Raw genomic sequence first — 22,770 nt, 5'->3', positions numbered from 1 at the left:
AAAAAACCACCTATTCAATACTTTCCACGTTTAATGTAGGTTATTATCTACATGATTTTATGTAGACTTATTTAGGTCAGGTACATGTTTGGGAGAAACATACACATGTTTGGGTGAAACATGTACCTGACCTAAATAAGTCTACATAAAATCATGTAGATAATAACCACATTAAACGTGGAAAGTATTGAATACGTGGTTTTTTATTAAATTATCCTTGATATCTATGCCTAACGTCATCTTCAATACGGAACAATAATGAGAGTTGTTACTTGCAATTCTGAATGGCCTCTTGAGACCAAAACACTTCCCATTTGACACAGACTATAGTCTCATCTATAACCCGTTCAACTACAATGAACCAAGAACTGTTTCTACCATCAATCCTCACTATGGCTTGATGATAGCTAACTTAAATGCCTTTGGGCCGATGACCTTCGATATTAGACCCCTTAAAACAACAAGCAACAAGCACTTAAATGCCTTTGATTGTCTACAAAAATCTTCTCCTTATTCCACAATTCTGCAGTATGGCCTTGGTACTCAGCTGTATGTCTTCTCTAGATGTATGAAAACCGGGCGAGTTGGCCATGCGGTTAGGAACGTGCGGCTGTGAGCTTGCATCCGAGAGATAGTGGGTGCGAATCCCACTATCGGCAGCCCTGAAGATGGTTTTACGTGATTTCCCATTTTCACACCAGGCAAATACTGAGGCTGTACCTTAATTAAGGCCACGGCTGCTTCCTTCCAACTCCTAGGCCTTGCCTATCCCTTCGTCATCATAAGACCTATCTGTGCGAGTGCAACGTAAAGCCACTAGCAAAAAACAAAACACAAAGATATCTACGAAACATTTGCATAACTGTCGATTCCTCTCATAGCATTTCTCAATTACTTGACGATTACTAAAAATTTGCTTCTAACAGTGTGGTCTGAAACCACAGAGGTTTTCATCCAACTTACTCTTCACCACTGATCACCCCCTCTTTTCCCAGTATGTCTTACCATTTGAGGTCTGATTTCATCTTTTCCTGCTGTTTTTTGGTTTATTTACACATTGTTTATGTCCTGAAGAACTCTATTGTTTTCTATTGTTGCTGCAGCTATGTGAGGTATCATTGCCTTAACCCTGGAACCGGCAGTCATCACGATCGCGACTCATTTCCCTATTACTCAACCGGCAGAGTCGCTATCGAGATGCATTACGCCAGTGCTGACTAATTTTGAGATAGCGCCTTGACACTCAACATCTTTAAGACATATTTTGCATCATGTTGAAGAGGAAACTCTACTCTATAAATACAGCCCAATTCTGAAGTAGTTTAGTGTGACAGAGTGTGCGGTATACACGTGGAAAAATGAGAACGCTTTGCAGAGGGTCATTCTGTTGTGTACGCTGTGGTTGTCTGATGTGCATTAGCTTTCGTGGCGAAAAATGAGTGAATTGTCAGTAAGTAGTGAAATTCGTAATTGTTTGTTTGATCTGGACGGCGAAGGTGATAGTGACATATTTTTAGAAGAAAATGGCGATGATTTTGACAATTATTTGTCAGGTAGTGGCGAGTTATATGAGCCTAGGCTAAGTGATTTCGACACAGATATTGACGATGATGTGGAACACAATGAACCAGCCACTGATGATAATTATGATAATGACCGTAATGCAGTTGACTAAACAGAACCGAAGTGGACAAGAGTTTATCCTCCAGTGCCAGAAATAAAAGTGGAAAAGAAGTTCAAGGTTCGAAACCCAGGTATACGAAATTGCCCTCCAAGAAACTGTTCTCCTCTAACATATTTCTATTTGTTTCTCTCCAATGCTACAGTATCTGGAATCTTTCAGTGATTGAAACTAATAAATACGCACAGGAAATTATTCGAAATAAAACGAATTCCGGAAACATGGGTCCGTATTTTCGTCTGCAAAGATGGATTGACGTTACAGTATCATAAATGAAAAAAAAAATCATTTCTCTAGTTATATATATGGGTCTGAAAATTGAAAAATAGTGGTGCACTTCAAAATCGCAAATATATCCATATTTTTCTAAAGTCATGTCACTAAAACGTTTCAACTGGAAAGAAATATTCTATAACCTGTTGGTAATGGTAATTTTTGATGCCTACATACTCTATAATTTGAATGCCGACAAACCCCTTGAACATGAGGAATTTATGGTTAGTATTGTCAAAGGACTTGTAGATGAAGAGACTCTTCACAACATTCCACCTGGACCTTCAGGAGAAATGGAACATCAGCTGGTACGCCTCCCAGGAAAGAAACTGAGGTTGTGGCCTGTTTGTTCGAGTGCAGAAGAAAAGTCACGCACCCACTTCTGGTGCACAGGGCATAACTGTGGTGTCTATCAACAGTACTACCATAAATTAGAACATATTTGGAGGCCTATGGTAGCAGAAGGAAAGAGGAGCCACCCCGAAGGTAGCAAGGATGAATCTGACTAAGTAGACTCACGTGTTGGTGCGATATGCTTGTCTTCTTTCAGTTCTATTTTACTTTACAATACTTCAATGTAGTGAAACCTTTCTACATATTTTTAATAATAATAATAATGTTATTTGTTTTACGTCCCACTAACTACTTTTTAAGGTCTTCGGAGACGCCGAGGTGCCGGAATTTAGTCCCGCAGGAGTTCTTTTACGTGCCAGTAAATCTACCGACACGGGGCTGTCGTATTTGAGCACCTTCAAATACCACCGGACTGAGCCAGGATCGAACCTGCCAAGTTGGGGTTAGAAGGCCAGCGCCTTAACCGTCTGAGCCACTCAGCCCGGCTACTACATATTTTTAATCATCATGAATTTGTACAAATTTTGTATGTATTAAAATCGTCATATAATGTTACTTTTTACGTACACTTAGCATGTGTTGGATACTTTGCCCATACTGCTTCAGAATACTAAATTGCTAAGTTTAATTTCTTACTATAGTATTCTTTGTACTTTTCTGAATAAAGTGACTTGTTATACATAAATATAAATTGAAAAACAACATTTTTATGAATTTTTTGAAAGTTGCTTGCAAATCTCGCCTAAATGCTTGCTGCTTGAAGGTAAACCGCTTGCCGGTTCCAGGGCTAAATATAAGATTAAAATAATGTGTATTCAGGAGATTTTTGTACAAGATATATGACAGCAACACTGCTGATAAAAAAATAAACTTGTGTACTTGTCCCAAGGTGGTGCAGCTCTTCCCAGGCATAACCTCGATGGAGGTAAGCTTCATAGACTCATTTTTTTAACCATATACCAGCCAACCTGCTGATCTTACATTATTGGCAGTACCAGGAATCAAACCCAGGTCTCTGAGGACAGCAGCTAATATAGCTAATCTTTACACTACGGAGGTGGACAACAATCCTGATAAGCATTGGTCAAAGAAGTTGAAAAATAATATTAAAAGTGTCGGAAATATCAGTATTCATGTTTTTCTTCCAGTAGGCATGATTGCCTAGGTACAGTGAAACATTTCAGAGGAAGATACATAGATAGATAGATAGATAGATAGATAGATAGATAGATAGATAGATAGAAAATGCCTTAATTTTAAATTATTTTTTTGCTTGTAATTTAACGTCGCACTAATACAAGGATAAGAAGGTAGCAGCCATGACATCAGTTAATGTATAGCCCCAGAATTTGCCTGATGCAAAAATGGGAAACCATGGAAAGACATATTCAGGGCAGCTAATGGTAGGATTCAAACCGACTATCTCTTGAATGCAAACTCACAGGTATGTGACCTGAACAGTGTGGCCAACTGGCTCTGTAAACTGCCTTTATTCATGGAAAAGTAAGGCCCTCTCTTTCTCTTAACCAAAGGGGGAATAAAGTTGCTCATAATGTTTAAGTAGAGAATGTATCTGTCATTTATAATGTACAATTGTATATTATGTTCGATGTTTTCAACTAACTTCTGTGGTATTCTAACTCAAAATAGTTTCAGCAGCATATACTTACATCACTCCACTGAGATGCAAACCATTCGTATGGACAGTCTTCATAGTTTTCACACTCCTGCGTTGATTTTGGACGTCTATAGAGATGACACCATGTGTCAGGATACACTTTGCCATTTTTGTTTGCACAAAATACTTTGCGTGTTTCATGTGTCAGGCCACATTTTCCTTTACACTAGAAAAAATAAATAAAAGGATATAAGTAGATTATTAAAATTAAGGATATACTGTATCTGAATGTGTTTTTATTGCACACTTCCTCAAACAAAAAAGTAATTGGTTGAAAATTATGAAGTCCCTCAGTATAAACATGATTGAAAGGCAGGAGTACATTCTCACAGAGATTTCTTAGCTGAGTAACTCACCGTGGTTTATCCACACTTTGTGAATAAAAGGGTGCACTTCTATATTTCTGGAAACAATCTAAAAGATGATACTTGCTACGAATAGCTCTAAATTTTGCTTGTCCTTTTCCTAACATAATAGATCTACACAAGTTTATTGGCAAAATATATACTGGACAATGTATATTTTAAGAGTAAGACAAGAAATATTTTAATTACAAAAGACCTTCAATGTTTGACATTCGTTCATCCGTGCAAGAGTGCACTCAGTTTTGGATCAGGAAGTGTACCAACAAGTCAAAGATGTACAGTATAGTATAATAAAGTGCAGCAATGGATATGCAAGATTGACATTCTCAAATCTGATTAACCTTTTCAGGACAGGGAACATTTGGAACAGGCATCCTTGAAATGATCAGCTGTTCTTTGATTAATGCAGTGAGAAAATAGAGGCTCTTGTAGACTGCTAGGCCTCGTCCTCACTAAGGCAGCAAAAGCATGCATATTTGTGGTTGAGAAACCAGGCTGTGCAGAGGCAGATTCAAATTTTAGGCCATATTTATTTTTTACTGTGTATTACTGTGGACAGGGTATGCGTACCAGTGCACATTTTATGTAAATATCCAACCACAACATTTTTCCCAATCATCAAAGTCACAACGTACTGTTGAAATTCATTGAAATTAATATTCATTTATAGGAATGGGAATTAGGGAATGGAATAATTTATCAAATTCCAAATTCTTTGAAATCATTTAAGACAAGACTAGGTACACAAATGATAGAGAATCTGTCACCTTTGCAGAAGTCCTAAATGCAGATCAATGATTGCGTACTGTCTGCTAAGTTGCCAGAAGAAAAATAATTCTTTTTCATATTTGGTATATACATTATGCTTCTTAAGTACGGGGCATGATTAGTTCAGCGGATTAGCTGCTGGCTTCCCATCTGGAAGACTGAGGTTAAAATCCATGCCTTGAATCTTTCTCAATGCAGATATTTTTGAAGGTATTTACGACTTCATTGTACGAAGTGCATCTTTATTAAGTACCATTTCTATATATTTCTAGTGCAGCATTATGGTTGTGATGTTGAGCATGCACAATGGCTTCATTCCTCTGTTGATATTCACATGCAACATTGGAGACATTCACTTAGTGTGGCAATCTTGTAGTGACTCTACAAAATGTTCATGAACATTTGCTTCAAACACATACACCAAATCATCACTGACAACAGACAGTCATCTGCTCTGTGGGACATAAACATATTGACAACCTTCGTTGAACATTCGAATCCATTTCCTCACCATTCCACCCATCAGTGCACTTTCACTATGCACCTCACATTTGGCGATGAATGTCACCTGGTTTAATGTTTTATGAATTTATGAAACAAATCGTGGACTGTATATCAGTTAACAGGTTGAGCTACACTCTTGAACTCTTGAACTCACAATAATCACGATGAACACTCAATACTGAATAACGTCATTTGCGAAGAATAGTCAAGGAACTGGTATCGTACGTCTGTCAGACAGCGCGATAAGTTTACTACGCACTTAGTCAATGTCAAACAAAGCGAGCTGTACACCACCTTCCCTGCAGGGAAACAACACTCCAACCGAGAGATACACAAGGGAAGAAAGCAGTAGGCTGAGGAAAGGAGAGGGGATGGCCATGGAAAACTTTTCAGCCGTCTCACAGATTATGATACCAGTTGAGGGTTATAAACCCACATGTATTTGATGGGATTTGAACTATAGCTGCCTTAGTGAGAAGCCAGCGTCAGTGCCACTTGGTGACTGACCGACCTCGATTGATCAATCTTCATTTAGGACTGTTCCCCATGACACTTTGAAGTGCCATAAAAGTTCAATAGGTTCCTTATTAAAATGTTTCAATACATCATTTCCTGTTTAAAATGCTATTAGTGTACCTGACTGTTCATCTCTGGAATTTCATTTTGTTGGTTGTTAATCTTTTAGCATCTTCTGCTTTTATTGTTCAGACTTCAGTATTGCACCTCAGTACAGGGCTTATAAAGGTATATTTTTTTTTTTTTTACCCCCCTTCAAGAATAGTTTACAGACTATTCTTCTTGAAGTGTCATGTCCATAAGCAGACGTTGACAATCATCCTATTGATGGCTGATCTGAAGAGATGTAGGCTACTGAGGAAAGGCCGAACCACCAGCATAGGTTTCCCAGCCGTAAGATCCTCCCTCTATCTGGGCTGTGCCTTTCACATATCTTTCCCAACAGGATGAGATTGAGCAGGCTATACCTCTCAGGGTGTTGCATTATGTGACCGAAGTAGGTGAGTTCCAGGGTCCTGATGGTGCTTATAATTTCCTGCTCTTTTTCCATCCACATCAAAACATTTTCATTTCAAATATGATTTACCCAGCTGATCTGGAGCATACAGTGATAGCAGTACATCTCAAATGCCTGAAGATTTTTCAAAGAAGCTACTGTTAGTGCCATGATTTTACTCTGTAAAGAAGGACTGATAAGATAGAACAACAGAGAAGATGTACTCTGAGATCCACGTTGAGGTTGCGGCCTTTGAGGACTATCTGGAGCATGAAGAATGTTGTCCTTCCCTTCTCACTGAGGCACTTAACTTCCAGGGATTGGTCCCAGTCTTGAATGACTGAAGATCCAAGGTATTTTATCCCTCTGGGGAGGCCTTCCTGCCACGAACAAGCCTCGATCTGCTTCTGGTTGCTTGGCCATGATAATTTATTTGGTCCTCTCAACATTCAGCGTCATCTCAAAACTCCTCACATGCCATCACAGTGCAATCCAATAGCCTCTGCAGTACTTACTGGCTATCACAAAGATGTTATCCACATATCAAATGTTGTTCATTAGCACTCCGTTGATGTTGATACCGTCTTCATTGTCATCTAGGGCTGTTCGGAAGATGTCATCGAGGGCTGTAACAACTTACTGAAGTGTACACATCTGTACAACTGCCTGCATAATGGCTATGCTATGAAATTTGCATAAAGAGTAGGGGTACGGCTCATCAGAACCTCTAGAGTTTGTGTTATTCTCACTACATTATTGTTTGTTTCAAAAGAAAAACTTCTGCTTCATTGTGAACGATACTGAAATAATTATGATGATGATGATGATGATGATGATGATGATGCAACAGAACTTACATCACATAAATAAAGTCTGACTCAACATTCAAATTCTTGGTTATTTCAACAATAGCTACATTCTCTTTGTTCTGAAATCCTAACAAATTTAAGCTTGTCAACAAAAGTTGGTATTTAAAGTTTTGAAGCTACCAGAATGAAATAAAGAACTTTTAATCCTTCAAATTTTTTGCCAGCTTATTGCAGATCTTCCCACATTAAAATGTTTCAAAGTTGTCAATAAATATCTTTATTACTCTCTCACTGATAAAACAAGCACTAAGTCAAGTATTTTTTTCCCCTACCAGCATATTATTATGTGAGTAAATTACTGAAAATAGTAACATTTAATACCTTACCCCTGACCAGTCTGATGTCACCCAGTCCACACCCTCACAAGGTCTTAATATGCAGGGCTTCTCTTCCTCTGGCTTTTCTCCAGGACATGAGGAATCTTTCAATACTTCAATCTTGCCATCAACCTTCCAGAAACATCGCACTTTTCTTCTCTGTCTCCCTTCACCACACAGACGATCACACTGAAAGCATAATATACCTCATCAGGAGTACAATTAGAAGAGGACACATACAAAGTACCAGGGGCTGGGAGGAGATAGATAAACACATAATAAATTAAAAAATTACACAGGTTCATGGGCATTCATCCCCGTTTTCTTAACACATTCCCTGTGGCAGTGAATACTGGTAGTTTGATTTTACATTGCATCAGCACACTAGTGAGCCAATGCTTTATTTAGTTATTCTTGTAATGGGTCACCAGTGACCTGATAAATTTGAGTTTGGTTAGACCCTACTATTAAACTCAAAACAATGCAGATGCAATTGTTATGAGCGTTAATGTTGAGGGGACATTCCAATGTATTTATTTCCGCAACAGTGTTCCGATGTCATAATTATGTGACCAGGAAATGACTCTGAAAACAAATGTTTCTTTCTCATTTCTCTGTGCTATGGGAATTTTATATGTTCATATTATATTTGGCAACAATCTAATATAATAAATGTATAAATATAAATAATCTAAATAGTGAACCATTTGTACAGGTTCCAGTGCTGTCCTAAACCTTTATCTTCCGCACTATTGGAATGGGGGAATGTGATGGCTCCATGCCTAAAACAGGATGTGAACAAGTTTGTAAATACGAGAACACTATACTACTTGGCATTACACATGGCAATAACTACTCCAGTAATAAAATTATTAAAACTTATATGTGTTTACCTTAGAGCAGTGTAAAGAGGAATAGGTTAAGCAAGAATGACAAACGAATTGCTGCTCTTTGTATTCAACAATAATATGTCATCTCAAGGCAGAAACAGTGTACGTATTGTTGAGTGTAAGCACGCAAATTGATTCCCATGAAAAAGATAGGTCGGGCAACGGCGCCTCGAAATGGTACAGATGGAAACACAAAGAAAAAAATCGGGTTATTGGTAGGCCAATTGAAATTAATAATCGATCCTTTACTTCATTATGAACATGCTACCATTAGTTTGGAGAAACAGGTAGCTGAGACATAGTTATTTATTCCACAGTTTTGGGAAGTTCGTGAAGTCTATGCAGACGGATAAGAGTAACATGCATCGGAGATGTGGATACACAAATTGCAAGGATCATGTAAATTCCTATGGACTATGTCTGATTGTGTAACATTTTTGGGAAGCTTTGATGAAGCTCTTAATAAGAGTGAATCATATATATGTTAAAAATATAAAATAGTAGATATCAAATAGAAAATAAAAATATACAGATGATAGATTGGGTACATAGAGGAAAGAACTACATAAAAACAAATAGCTGTATTCCAAGAAGATATCATGGGAAGATTTTAGATATAATCTGGATAAGCTAGGTCAAGCAGCAGGGAAGCCTTTCTGGACTGTAACATAGAAAGGATGTGTACCCTGTGTGTATCCTCCCAGGATGAAAGTTTACTATCAGAAATCAAAAATCAAAATGTAGTAAAGCTAATGCAGGGAACTTGCAGTGGCGATCAGTGGTATTCTGTAAGAAAGAAGTTAGCTATTGCATAACATTATCTTTATACTGCACTGTTTTCAGACTGACTTTGCTGTATGGAAGTGAAAGCTGGGTAGAATCAGGTTATCATATTCATAAATTGGAAGTAAGATATGAAAGTAGTGGGAATGATTGCTTATAAAAATAACAACAATAATAATAATAATAATAATAATAATAATAATAATAATAATAATAATAATAATAATAATAATAATAATAATAATTCACCTTCAAACACGACCGGACTGAGCCAGGATTGAACCCACCAACTTGAGCTCAGAAGGCCAGCGGTCTACCGCCTCTGCCCGGCACTTGTACAAACATATGGGAACAATGGCAGGAGGGGGCTCACAATGATTAAGTTAGAAATGAACTCTACGGATGGAGCTGTGCATTAAAACTGGTTTAGGTGGTGGAGTGATGTGAGGTTAATGGTGAAGGTAGGTTACTAAGAGAATAGTATGTAGGTGGATCAAAAGGTTAGTTGCACTAACGCGCTGCAGCAGCACGCTGTGTGTCGCAAACGTGGGCACAGCGGAGAAAATGACAGACTCTGCCCACATGTCTGTTAGGCAGGTCGCTGTGGTGTCTCGTCTAGTATCGTGTGAATAGCGGCCAAATACAATGGCGCGTCAAGTGGACGTTCACTCCAAATATGAGGTGCGTGCGACAATCCGATTCCTATGGGCGAAAGGGAAGAATTGCACGGACATTCATTGTGAAATTAGTGCTGTGTATGGGGAGCGGGCCATTTCCCGGCAAGGTATAGTAAAGTGGTGTCAGCAATTCGAAGCCGGACGCACGGATATCATGGACAACCATCGCAAAGGCAGGCCCGCAACGTCCAGGACCCGTGCAAAGGTCAACAGTGTGAATGCAATCATTAGACAGAACCAGTGCATTAAACTGAGAGAAATCGCGACACAGCTGAACATATCATATGGCAGTGTGTTCGCCATTGTTCATGAGGACCTTGGATATCGTAAGCTGTGTCAAAGATGGGTCTCACGTCTTCTCACCGATGAGCACAAGGGACAATGTTTCCAATCCTTCCTGGCATTTTTGCAATGCTATGCCGCAGACAGCAACGGGTTTCTGCGGCGAATCGTCACAGGCAACGAAACATTGGTCTACCACTTCACCCCTGAAACGAAGTGAACATCAATGGAATGGGTGCACCCCTCATCACCACAACGAAAGAAGGCCAAGGTTCAACCTTCAGGCGGTAAGGTTGTGGCGACAGTTTTCTTTGATATGGAGGGTTTGCTGCACGTGGAATTCATGCCGAAAGGAACGACGATCAACGCGGCGGCGTATTGTCAAACGTTGCACTGGTTGCGTAAAGCGATTAAAGAGAAGCACCGGGGGAAATTGAACACTGGTGGGATTTTGTTGCACGATATTGCAACACCTCACAAGGCCCGCTGAACGAGAGAACTGCTGCAGCGTTTCAAGTGGGAGGTCTGGCAACATCCACCCTACAGTCCTGACCTAGCGCCATGTGACTTTCATCTGTTCGGTAAGCTCAAAACGGAGCTCAGTGGTCGACGTTTCCAGACCGATGAGGAGGTGAAGGCTGTTGTCTCCGAGTGGTTGCAGGACGCTGGAGGAAATTTCTATGCATCCGGCATCGACAAGTTGGTTGTGCGTTTGGAGTCTCGTGGAAACTATGTGGAAAAGTGACGTTACAGTGTATGTCGTTATAGTCGTGTTGCTGTTGTATAGGTGGTGTAATAAATGGCCATAACTGGGAAGTGCAACTTATTTTCTGATCTACCCTCGTAGCTAGCCATGGAAGGTAAGAAAATGAGAGGGAGGACCAAGGAGACATGGCTAGACTCAGTGTTTATCAATTTGAAAATAGGGAGATGTGGAATTAACCAAAGACACAGACTGGTTTACAGAAGGAGGATTGTGGAGCCGTATAGTTCATTCATGGATTCTTTTAGGCTAAATGCTGATAAACAGGAGGGATACACAGGGAGGATACACATCCTTTCTAAGATTCTTTGTTACAGTCCAAAAATGTTTCCTTTGATGGATCACTATCTTGTATATCCTGCTTATGTATATCATAATGATTTAAGAAAAATAGTGAACTAAGCATTCTGTGGCATACTGATATGCAGTGTGGTAGGACTGAGAACATGGATAATGACATGCAGCTAAATGTACAAACATTTATATTAATATACTTGATTCATTGCAATGTTCAGAGCACTTGTAGTAAGAACTTTATAAGCTCATAATGCAACCTATTTATAACATATACTTCTGACTAATCCTATACTTACTGCTTTCCACGGTCCGATATGCCAGCTGGGACATTGTACCGTGTCTTCACAGGATTGTGATGTGGCAGGTTTTGGGCCCAATAAATTGATACACTCTTCATCATCTACGACAGATGGTAATCCACTGCTGACCACCTGTTCACAGTAAACCTGGCGAGTCTGTGTACCTCCATCGCCGCAGGTTTCACTGCAGTGACTCCATTCTCCTATTGACCATTGTGGAGGACAGGGATCTGTATTACATGGTTCACTTTTCTTGGGCTCCAGAATGGGATTACATAAGTTGCTTGGCTGAACTTCAAGATCTTTCCGCACACAAGTTACGTTACGAGTGCGAATTCCTGAAATAATAACATAATTGTTCATGGACTTTAATGACTGTATGTTAACATAAGAGCAAAAACAGAGCAAATCATACATCATTCTTATGTTGTATTTGTTTTTCATATAAAATGTTGGGAAGGGTGTGACCAAGGCTTTGATTCAGGTACCGTCCCAACATTTGCCTGGTGTGAAAATGGGAAACTATCTTCAAGGCTGCCAACAGTGGTATTCGAACTCACCATCTCCTGAATGCAACCCAACAACTGCGCAACCCGATCTGCACAGCCTACACCCTTGGTCACTACATTTTTTTATTTACAAGCTGGAGATAATAATAATAATAATAATAATAATAATAATAATAATAATAATAATAATAATAATAATAATAATAATAATAATAATAATAATAATAATAATAATTTAGTGTGGCTATTTCTAGCCAGGTGTAGCCCTTGTAAGGCAAACCCTCCGATGAGGGTGGAAGGCATCTGCCATGTGTAATTAACTGCGTGTTATTGTGGTGGAGGATAGTGTTATGTGTGGTGTGTGAGTTGCAGGGATGTTGGGGACAGCGCAAGCACCCAGCTCCTGTGCCAAGGGAATTAACCATTTAAGGTTAAAATCTCTGACCTGGCCAGGAATCAAACCCGGGACCCCTGTGACCAAAGGACAGCACGCTAACCATTTAGCCATGGAGCCGGACAGCTGCCGATAAGGGACAGTGAGAGAGGGAGTAAAAGTAAAAGAAATAACAACGAAGGCAGGTTCTGCTGGGATGAAAAATCTTTCCTTGTATGTATAGAACCACATGACAATATACTGAACACTTCCAGAAAGAGAGAAAGAAAGGGAAGGAGATGAAAAATTAACACAAGTAAACAAATTTGACCAGGAAATTATATAATCTGTAAAAATGAGAAAAAATATCCTCTTCCCCCAGTTTTTGAAGTCTAGAAACTGGAAAAGATCTGTAAATATACAATGAAGTCCACTTTTGAAATATGAATATGATGGTGCAGAGATTATTTCAAGTAGGCCTACTTACAGTGCATACTTTCCTATCAATGAAGCATAATGGTAGAACATAGATCTAGTGTCAGCAAAGCAAATAAGTTTGCAGTTGCCATCCATCATATTTTAGAAGATTAAAGATAACCTAATACTCCTTGTATCACTCAGTTTTTGTATCAAATTTATCGTACAAAAGTGAAAACTGGGGGAGAAGAGACACACAGAGGTTGCTGGTACAAAGAGTTTGGGACTACAACAGGAAATGTTTGCAATGAAAAGAAGGTGGCCAAGTTGCGAGTAAACATGTTACTGTAGATGATTCTGAGCATATAAATTACGTAACCTAAATGGAGGCCATTTGAGTAAATACCCATAAATATAATGCACCATAAATACCAGAGGAAGACCAAAGAAACAATGGTTAGAGTTTGTTTTTAATAATTTTAACACGTTGAGTGCCAGACCGATTTTCATAGGCTTGCCGTCTAGTGCCGTGAGCTAATAACATCGAGTTACTCCCTGGTGCCAAAACGTTCACAGGCTTAACCAAGCAAATGATCGCTGATATGAGGATGTATTTATGATATATTACGTCAACTTATTATGTATATTAGGTAAAATATTGCGACCCCATATGGGGTCGTATTGGTCATTACGAACTGTACACGTACACGCGCCCGCATATGGGGTCGTACTTATACAGTAGTTACTGTCTCGACTCTCGGTCATACTTACATTTTCCTTTGCGGGGACGCGTTATATGCTGTTGATTATGATAGATATGTTATCTTGTTCATACTAGAGCCGTTAAAAAGTACGATCACCGATTTAAGGCCAGGAAATGTTTGTAAATGACGATCTTCCTATTTTAGGTTAGGAAGTTTTCGTATAGAATATAGTTATATAAAGTAGTGAAAATCATGTGAATTTGGTAAATTAGGATGTAACAGAACAATATTATAAGAAGAATTAGTGGTTACGGAATATTGAATAAGTATACAATTTTTTTGTATAACTTTCAATTTGAGTAAGAGAAGCTGGCAGCGCTAGTTGTGCACATGGGAAACCAGTGACTATATCGTAGAAGACGGTCATAATTGTTGTAACAGCTGGCTTGGAAACCTGGAGTACAGTGGGGAAGTGTGTGCTGAAGACTGTAATTCATGAATGTAGTTGAACGTGCGAGATCGATATTTGCTGTATACTGGGTTCAAAATCACTGTAACTATATACTTCGTCTACATCATCATTGGCCGACTTGTTCGATATATCGTCCAGACAGTCTGCACTAAGTCTTTTACTGCTCGATTTACTCGTAACGACTTAAAACAGAAAAGGAAACTCACAGCACTGCACACTTACATAAACAACCCGTGCTTGAGATAGACAATGACTTTGTCACCCTACAAAGCACTCTTGACGTACCCATATGGGGTCGCGCCAAAACAGGAATTGAGAAATGGAAGGTGGACTATGCACGTACTTTAAAAAGACGACCAGCAGATGGCAGGAAGAGACTTTATACATCTTCGAAACACATACTTACTGCGCACCCAAATGGGTTCTCACAGTTCTCGATTTAGAACGAACGTACGACCCCATATGGGGACGTGAAGTTCAAAAACTTGGCTACTCTCACGTACCCATACAGGGTCGTATGGCACTCAACGTGTTAAGGTACCGTAACAGATTTGAATTGAGAACAGTCCACAATGTTGGATTGTGGAGGTACTTAGCAACTTCCGGATTAAATATTGTGAAGTACAACAACCTATAATGGAAATTTATGTATTTTATATGATATTTTGCTACTGGATAATCATTAAAAAATCTTAGCCTCTTTCATTCCCTTTGTCCTTAAATCAGTATGATGAGTATTACTGACCAAAGAAAGACAATGCTATTTTCAAAAGCAAATATTTTAAAACTACAGAGAGGTAAATAAAGATAACTTTGCTGTTGCTCAAGGAAGCTTCTATTACTGTGTTGTCTTCTGCAAAGTACTTATGTTTGTGACTAGCTTTAATTAATGGCGTCCCTCAGAATCAACGTAAGTCCTATTTCACTAGGTCATCCTATTCTACAGTATTTGGAAAATGAATCTCACAATGGGGCTGATATAATTCTATACAATTATCAAGACATATAGAACCTAGGAAAGGAGGTAAAGCATCAGAGTTTCATATACATGGGAGACCTCTAAAGAATGTATCGAACTTCAAGTATTTGGGGGTCACACTACAAACTAGAGGTAATGTTTTCTCTACCCACATCAATAACAGGACAAATGTAGCAATCAGAGCCATCAATGACATACAGAATTTGAATAAGCTATCTATCAAAACAGCCCTGAAACTATTTGACCTCAAAGTGTCACCAGTGATCACCTATGGATTAGAAATTGTATGGCCGCATCTAAAAATGAAACAGTTCGAGCAATTATAAAAAGTGAAAGCTATGTTTCTGAAAAAGGCACTTGTCTCTAAGTATACGCCTTCAAGGCTTGTATGTGAGTTAACTCGCGAACCTATCTATGTACAAGATGTCCGTTGTCACCTACCACTACCAACTACACCAACATATCTACAGTTCATAGAGAAATTACGAGCAAAGAAGAGAGACATATGGAGCGAATTTTACTCGACGGACGCAATGGTTTACAAAGACTGGCAAGCAGGAGGATATGAGCTCAGACACATGATTACACACTTTGCAATACACGGATTTCATTATAAGCTGTGTAAAACAAAGAAATTCCATCAACCAGACACGGACTGTGTATGTGAACGTTGTGGTAAGAGCTGTGAACGATATCATGCCATGATCTGTACTTGTCGGCGCGAATCGATGATAGCCTTCTGCAGAGATGACTAATGTTGTGTATTAATGTAAATATATTTTGGCCATTGGCTGCAATAAAATATTATTATTTAGTATTTGTAATTTACTGAATTTAAGTTTTCAAAGTCGAAGGCTTTACAGAATGAAGAAACACTTGTATAGTAACAAATTATATTTCAAATGAGATCCATCAGAACATGTTATCTGGGAGTATTTTGCAGTGTGAATAGAAGACTTTTAATACTGTCATTTAAGAATGGAGATCTTGTATCTGCAATTTTTCCAAAATATTTTAAAATCTTTTATGGCTATATGAAGCCTCCGGATCTTCTGTGGGGACCAGGAAACAAAATATCCAATAGAATTGCTTAAAATGAACCAACACCACCATCACCACACTTTTCTCGTTAAGTGCAAAATGTTTGCTTCCCATTTTCAACCATAGGGCAGATCTTTTTTGCTCTCCTGTAAGATCAGTTTTGATTACAAACAAGTTCTCCATCCTTAAGCAACAATGTACTTCTGTAGCTAAAATAAATAAAACAATAATTTTATATTTTACCTCCTCCACAGGAGGCACTACATTCCGAGAATTCATCATATATCCAAGTGTAGTTGTAAGGCTCTGGTAGGTGTACCACTCCTTTGTGTAAACTGTATTCATAGGAAACTCCAGGATTTTTCTCCTGAACCAGGAACTGAAACAGAAATATTATTGCACATAAACAATAGGCTATTACAGTATTTTGAAATCTTAGTGGTGGATAAGATGAGTTTAATTTTGTCATTTCAAGTGCAATTATAATTTTAATTGTTTCTAATAAAAATGGACTAACTGTAGTACAAAGACATTTATTTTTCTTGTGTGTCTATTTTAGTAACATATTTCAATGCTTAAAATTACTTTTAATTCTGATTTCTCAAAGTTTCAAATCACAGTTTGGAGATTAGTTGTATTAGTAATATCTACAGCATGGATTTAAAAAAGATGCATATCGAAATCTCCTATGTAACATTTCTGTCCATTTTTAGATTATTGCTTTGTTAAACAGTAGGAGCCATGCCACATCACATGAAAAAACCTGCTATGTGAAAAATATTTTACCAACCTATTTTAACGAAAACAATATCTCTGATGTGCTCATGTCGCATATTAGGTCTGCAACACCACCTATATGACAAGGCATGCACATAGATAGATGATTTTTGCAATGACATGATTCTATGTCTGAGTGTCACATAGGAGATTTTGTTTTACCTTGTTGCTTTAGTTCTGAACTGTTTGGTGTGTGTTTCATGATATTTTTATGAGTAGTGCACTATCATTGTAAGAGAAACTGTCATACATCATATTACCAAGTAAGTCGATTTAGATTCAATGTATATGATAAATTAGAGATAATTCAAGTCTTGTAGTATCTTAATATATCAAAAGTCAATTGTTAGTGTTGCAAAGTGATGCATAGCTATATGATGCAGTCTAAATTGTGCCTTTTCTCTCTCCCAGAACACTTTCATGAGGGAAGTTGATGGTGCAGATGGTGCAGGAGCAGAATAAACAAAATGCTAATAACATTGTGATAGACTATGACTATGACTTGCATTGTCCCAGTGATACTATAATGTTTGAACTAGGTCCCGAGCTTACTGAGTTATTAAATATTCCCATTCAAAATGTTAGTGATGTAAGGGATATAGGTGAGGAAAACAGCAATGTGACTGGTGGCTGTGACAGGGAACAAACTATTCAAACGTGTATCAATAAAGACATTGGTTTACAAGTTATCGGTGAACTGTGTGTGGAAGATTTTCTGGAAAGTTGACATCTAAATGAAGAGTGTGGCATAGAGGAAAGAAATACACAGGATGCTATGGGGAAAGGAAAAAGAAGCTGTGATACAGAATATGAGGATAGAGAGAACTGTGAGGACGTTGACAATCCAAACATTATAGAATGTGGTTCGAAAAGGAAGAATTTTTTTTTTTTTTTTTTTTTGCTAAATGCTTTACGTCGCACCGACACAGATATGTCTTATGGCAATGATGGGACAGGAAGGGGCTAGGAGTGGGAAGGAAGCGGCCGTGGCCTTGATTAAGGTACAGCTCCAGCATTTGCCTGGTGTGAAAATGGGAATCCAAGCAAGTTCTGCGTAGACGCAAACACACAACCACTACTAAGAAATCTAAGCGCAGTTTTCAGTGCGCTGAAATAAGAGACGAAGAGAGAAATAAAGTATTTAGCACATTCTGGAATTTAAATTCTTGGAGTGAAAAGAAAACATTCGTTCATGGTTGGGTAACAATAAGAAATGTTTTTAGGAGGAGGATATCAACAGAGGAAGAAACTAGGAGGAACACAGGACATGATGTATTTTTTACAAAAAACATCAGGTGAAAAGGTTAGAGTATGCAGAACTTTATTTATAAACACTCTAGCGATTGGCAAAGATACATTTAAAAGGTGGATAAGCAATGGTGATTGTTCTCAGTTCAATGACGGTGGGCATGCAGTAAACTCAAATGAACCAGCTGCAAAGAAAAAATGGGTTAGTGAGGGTGGTAAAGTGAAAGAGTGGCTAGATCATCTGCCTAAAGTTCCTAGTCACTACTGCAGGGCCAGTTCCAAGAAGACATATGTAGGGTCCTCATTCCGTTCTATCCTTCACATGTATGAAGTGTATATGGCATGGTGCAAGGATAATAGTGTACAGCATGTAGGAAGGAGGTCTTTTCCGAAATTAGGAAGGAAAACAATATAAGCCATACATTTTCCGGGGAAAGACTAATGTGACATATGCTGTGGTTATACAACTAAAATGGTCGGCGAGGAAGATTATCAGGCACATATGACGAGGAAGAATGAAGCCAGACAAACGAAGCAGATGAAAGAAATTGCCTCCGAGGATAAATTTTTAATCACAATGGACCTCCAAAGTGTGCTCTTGTGTCCAAGACTAACTACTTCCTAGCCTATTACAAACAAAAACTGCAACATCGTAACTTCACTATTTACGAATTAAACAACCAAGATGTTACTCTCCATGTATGGCATGGAGGTAATGGGGGTGTTTCATCAAATGAGCTTGTCTTCCATAATCCATTACTTGGAACATATACCAAAACAGTACAAGCATATTGTCTGGCCAGTGCACCGAGCGATGTTTCCTAGACAAACTCCATTATTCATGAACGAGTCTTCCTTGAAAATGGCCATACAATGATGGGAGCAGATATTGTCAATCAATCAATCAATCAATCAATCAATCAATCAATCAATCATTGATCTGCATTTAGGGCAGTCGCCCAGGTGGCTGATTCCCTATCTGTTGTTTTCCTAGCCTTTTCTTAAATGATCGCAAAGAAATTGGAAAATTATTGAACATTTCCCTTGGTAAGTTATTCCAATCCCTAACTCTCCTTCCTATAAACAAATATTTTCCCCAATTTGTCCTCTTGAATTCCAACTTTATCTTCATATTGTGATCTTTCCTACTTTTAAAGACACCACTCAAACTTATTCATCCACTGATGTCCTCCCACGCCATCTCTCCTCTGACAGCTCGGAACATACCATTTAATCAAGCAGCTCATCTCCTTTCTCCCAAATCTTCCCAGCCAAAACTTTGCAACATTTTTGTAATGCTACTCATTTGTCGGAAATCACCCAGAACAAATCGAGCTGCTTTTCTTTGGATTTTTCTAGTTCTTGAATCAAGTAATCCTGGTGAGGGTCCCATACACTGGAACCATACTCTAGTTGGGGTCTTACCAGAGACTTATATGTCCTCTCCTTTACATCCTTACTACAACCCCTAAATACATTCATAACCATGTGCAGAGATCTGTACCCTTTATTAACAATCATATTTATGTGATTACCCCAATGAAGGTCTTTTCTTATATTAACACCTAGGTACTTACAATGATCCTCAAAAGGAACTTTCACCCCATCAATGCAGTAATTAAAACTGAGAGGACTTTTCCTATTTGTGAAACTCACAACGTGACTTTTAACCCCGTTTATCATCATACCATTGTCCACTGTCCATCTCACAACACTATCGAGGTCACCCTGCAGCTGCTCACAATCTTGTAACTTATTTATTACTCTGTACAAAATAACATCATCTGCAAACAGCCTTATCTCTGATTCCACTTCTTTACACATATCATTGATATATATAAGAAAACATAAAGGTCCAATAATACTGCCTTGAGGAATTCCCCTCTTAATTATTACAGGGTCAGATCAAGCTTCGCCTACTCTAATTCTCTGAGTTCTATTTTCTAGAAATATAGCCACCCATTTAGTCACTCTTTTTTCTAGTCCAATTGCACTCATTTTCGCCAGTAGTCTTCCATGATCTACCCTATCAAATGCCTTAGATAGGTCAATCGCAATACAGTCCATTTGGCCTCCTGAATCCAGGATATCTGCTATATCTTGCTGAAATCCTACAAGCTGAGCTTCAGTCGAATAACCTTTCCTGAACCCAAACTGCCTTCTGTCAAACCAGTTATTCATTTTGCAAACATGTCTAATATAATCAGAAGGAATGCTTTCCCAAAGCTTACATACAATGCATGTCAAACTGACTGGCCTGTAAATTTCAGCTTTATGTCTATCACCCTTTCCTTTATACACAGGGGCATTCTACTCTAGAGCAGCACTTCAATCAACGAATATATTTACCCATGGACTACATTAGATCAATGAGAATGGCCAGGCCTAAAAAGCCATACATTATTGTCAACAAAATTTTATTTTTCAGAAATTTTGAAGGCTTGAATTGCATCCTGCCCTCCCTGAGACCTGGTAAGAAGGTTGGGGATCCCTTGTCCATGATATAAGGATGTTAAAATACAGTCCATGAGTGAAATATCTTACAAGGTAGCATACTTCGAGGAGTGGAAACTGTTGCCTCACAGACGTAAATAATGTCATCACACCATGGTTCAACTACTGTACTCATCACAAATTCCAGTCCCGGAATCTAAATTCAAGCATCTTCAAGAACTTAAGTCAGTAATATTTCCATTATTGTAAATACGTACATGTTTCCCATGAGCATTGTTGTTATATATTTCTAGAAAATAGATCTCGGAGAATTAGAGTAGCGAAGTTTCATCTGTCTCTGTAATAATGAGGAGGGGAATTCCTCAAGGCAGTATTATTGGATCTTTATGTTTACTTATATATGTAAGTGATATAAGTAATGATGTTATTCTGTACAGAGTAATAAATAAGTTACAAGATTGTGAGCAACTGCAAAATGACCTTTATAATGTTGCGAGATGGACAGCAGGCAATGGTATGGTGATAAACGGGTTTAAAAGTCAGGTTGTGAATTCCACAAATAGGAAAAGCCCTCTCAGGTTTTATTACTGTGTTGATGGGGTGAAAGCTCCTTATGGGGATCACTGTAAGTACTTAGGTGTTAATATGAGGAAAGATCTTCTTTGGGATAATCACATGAATGGGATTGTAGATAAAGTGTACAGATCTGTGCACATTGTTATGAGGATGTTTGGGGGTTGTAGTAAGGATGCAAAGGAGAGAGCATACAAGTCTCTGGTAAGACCCCAAATAGCCGGGCTAAGTGGCTCAGACGGTTAAGGCGCTGGCCTTCTGATCCCAATGTGGCAGGTTCGATCCTGGCTCAGTCCGGTGGTATTTGAAGGTGCTCAAATACGTCAGCCTCGTGTCGTTAGATTTACTGGCATGTAAAAGAACTCCTGCGGGACTAAATTCCAGCACCTCAGCGTCTCCGAAGACCGAAAAAGTAGTTAGTGGATCGTAAAACAAATAACATTATTATTATTATTATTAGACCCCAAATAGAGTATGGTTCCAGTGTATGGGACCCTCAACAGGATTACTTGATTCAAGAACTGGAAAAAGTCCAAAGAAAAGCAGCTAGATTTGTTCTGGGTGATTTCCGACAAAAGAGAATGTTACAAAAAATGTTGCTAAGTTTGGGCTGGGAAGACTTGGGAGAAGGAAGACTAGTTGCTCGACTAAGTGGCATGTTGCAAGTGATTAATCTCAGTTTTTGTCCATATTGAAGTTTCAGTATATTATAAAATACAATTTGTTTATTGACAACCACCTATTCACTACCATACAATCCTTATGATTAGGATATAGTCTGTTTTACATTAGTTACTGTGGGACATGTTTTACTTGTGTTACAAGCATCATCAGCCACTTATCTCACCAAGCTAGATCAGGATCCTGAATTGGTTGTTATAAATATGAGATTATCCCGTCAAAGTCTTTTACTTACATCTATTTTGTATGGATATCACACAGTTATTATACTTAAACAATTTGGAAACAGTGAATATTAATATTGGTAAAAACAATTTTTAAAGCATTTTACTAGCAGAACTTCTATAATGTTCTTAATGTCTTAACCTCTTTAAGAGATAAAAGTTGCAAACTTAGCATCGTGAAAACACAGCTGTAATATAATTGTTAAAAAACATGTTACTTAAAAGCTTATTAATAATATATACAGTTGTTCAGTGTCAGTGGCGGCTCGTGAAAAAATCATCCTACGTGCTACAAAAAACAAGCTAAATATGCTGTTTTAAATCTGCATATTGCCATGATGAACAACGCATACTTCAAACTTGGTAATACTACTATACTACTACTACTACTACTACTACTACTACTAATAATAATAATAATAATAATACAACTTTTCTCACAATTTATAACTCAGAACAAACAAAAACAACATTAATTTGGAAGCAGATGAATTCTTCGACAACTG

General features: G+C 38.3%; 1 protein-coding gene across 1 annotated transcript in view; it reads right to left on the bottom strand.

Annotated features, from left to right (window-relative positions):
* Positions 1-22,770, bottom strand: part of Ppn (Papilin) — a 408,909-nt gene that overhangs the window by 186,100 nt on the left and 200,039 nt on the right. Inside the window, exons 10-13 of the mRNA XM_068227548.1 lie at positions 16,551-16,686; positions 11,810-12,150; positions 7,831-8,010; positions 3,979-4,152 (exon numbers count right to left, since the gene is read on the bottom strand). Of these exons, the coding sequence (XP_068083649.1) occupies positions 3,979-4,152; positions 7,831-8,010; positions 11,810-12,150; positions 16,551-16,686 (831 nt within the window). The remainder of the gene's footprint in view (positions 1-3,978; positions 4,153-7,830; positions 8,011-11,809; positions 12,151-16,550; positions 16,687-22,770) is intronic.

Source organism: Anabrus simplex, chromosome 1, assembly GCF_040414725.1.
Source record: "Anabrus simplex isolate iqAnaSimp1 chromosome 1, ASM4041472v1, whole genome shotgun sequence".
Classification (NCBI taxonomy): domain Eukaryota; kingdom Metazoa; phylum Arthropoda; class Insecta; order Orthoptera; family Tettigoniidae; genus Anabrus; species Anabrus simplex.
Note: the sequence above shows the minus strand (reverse complement) of the source record. Positions and strands in the feature narration are given on the sequence as shown.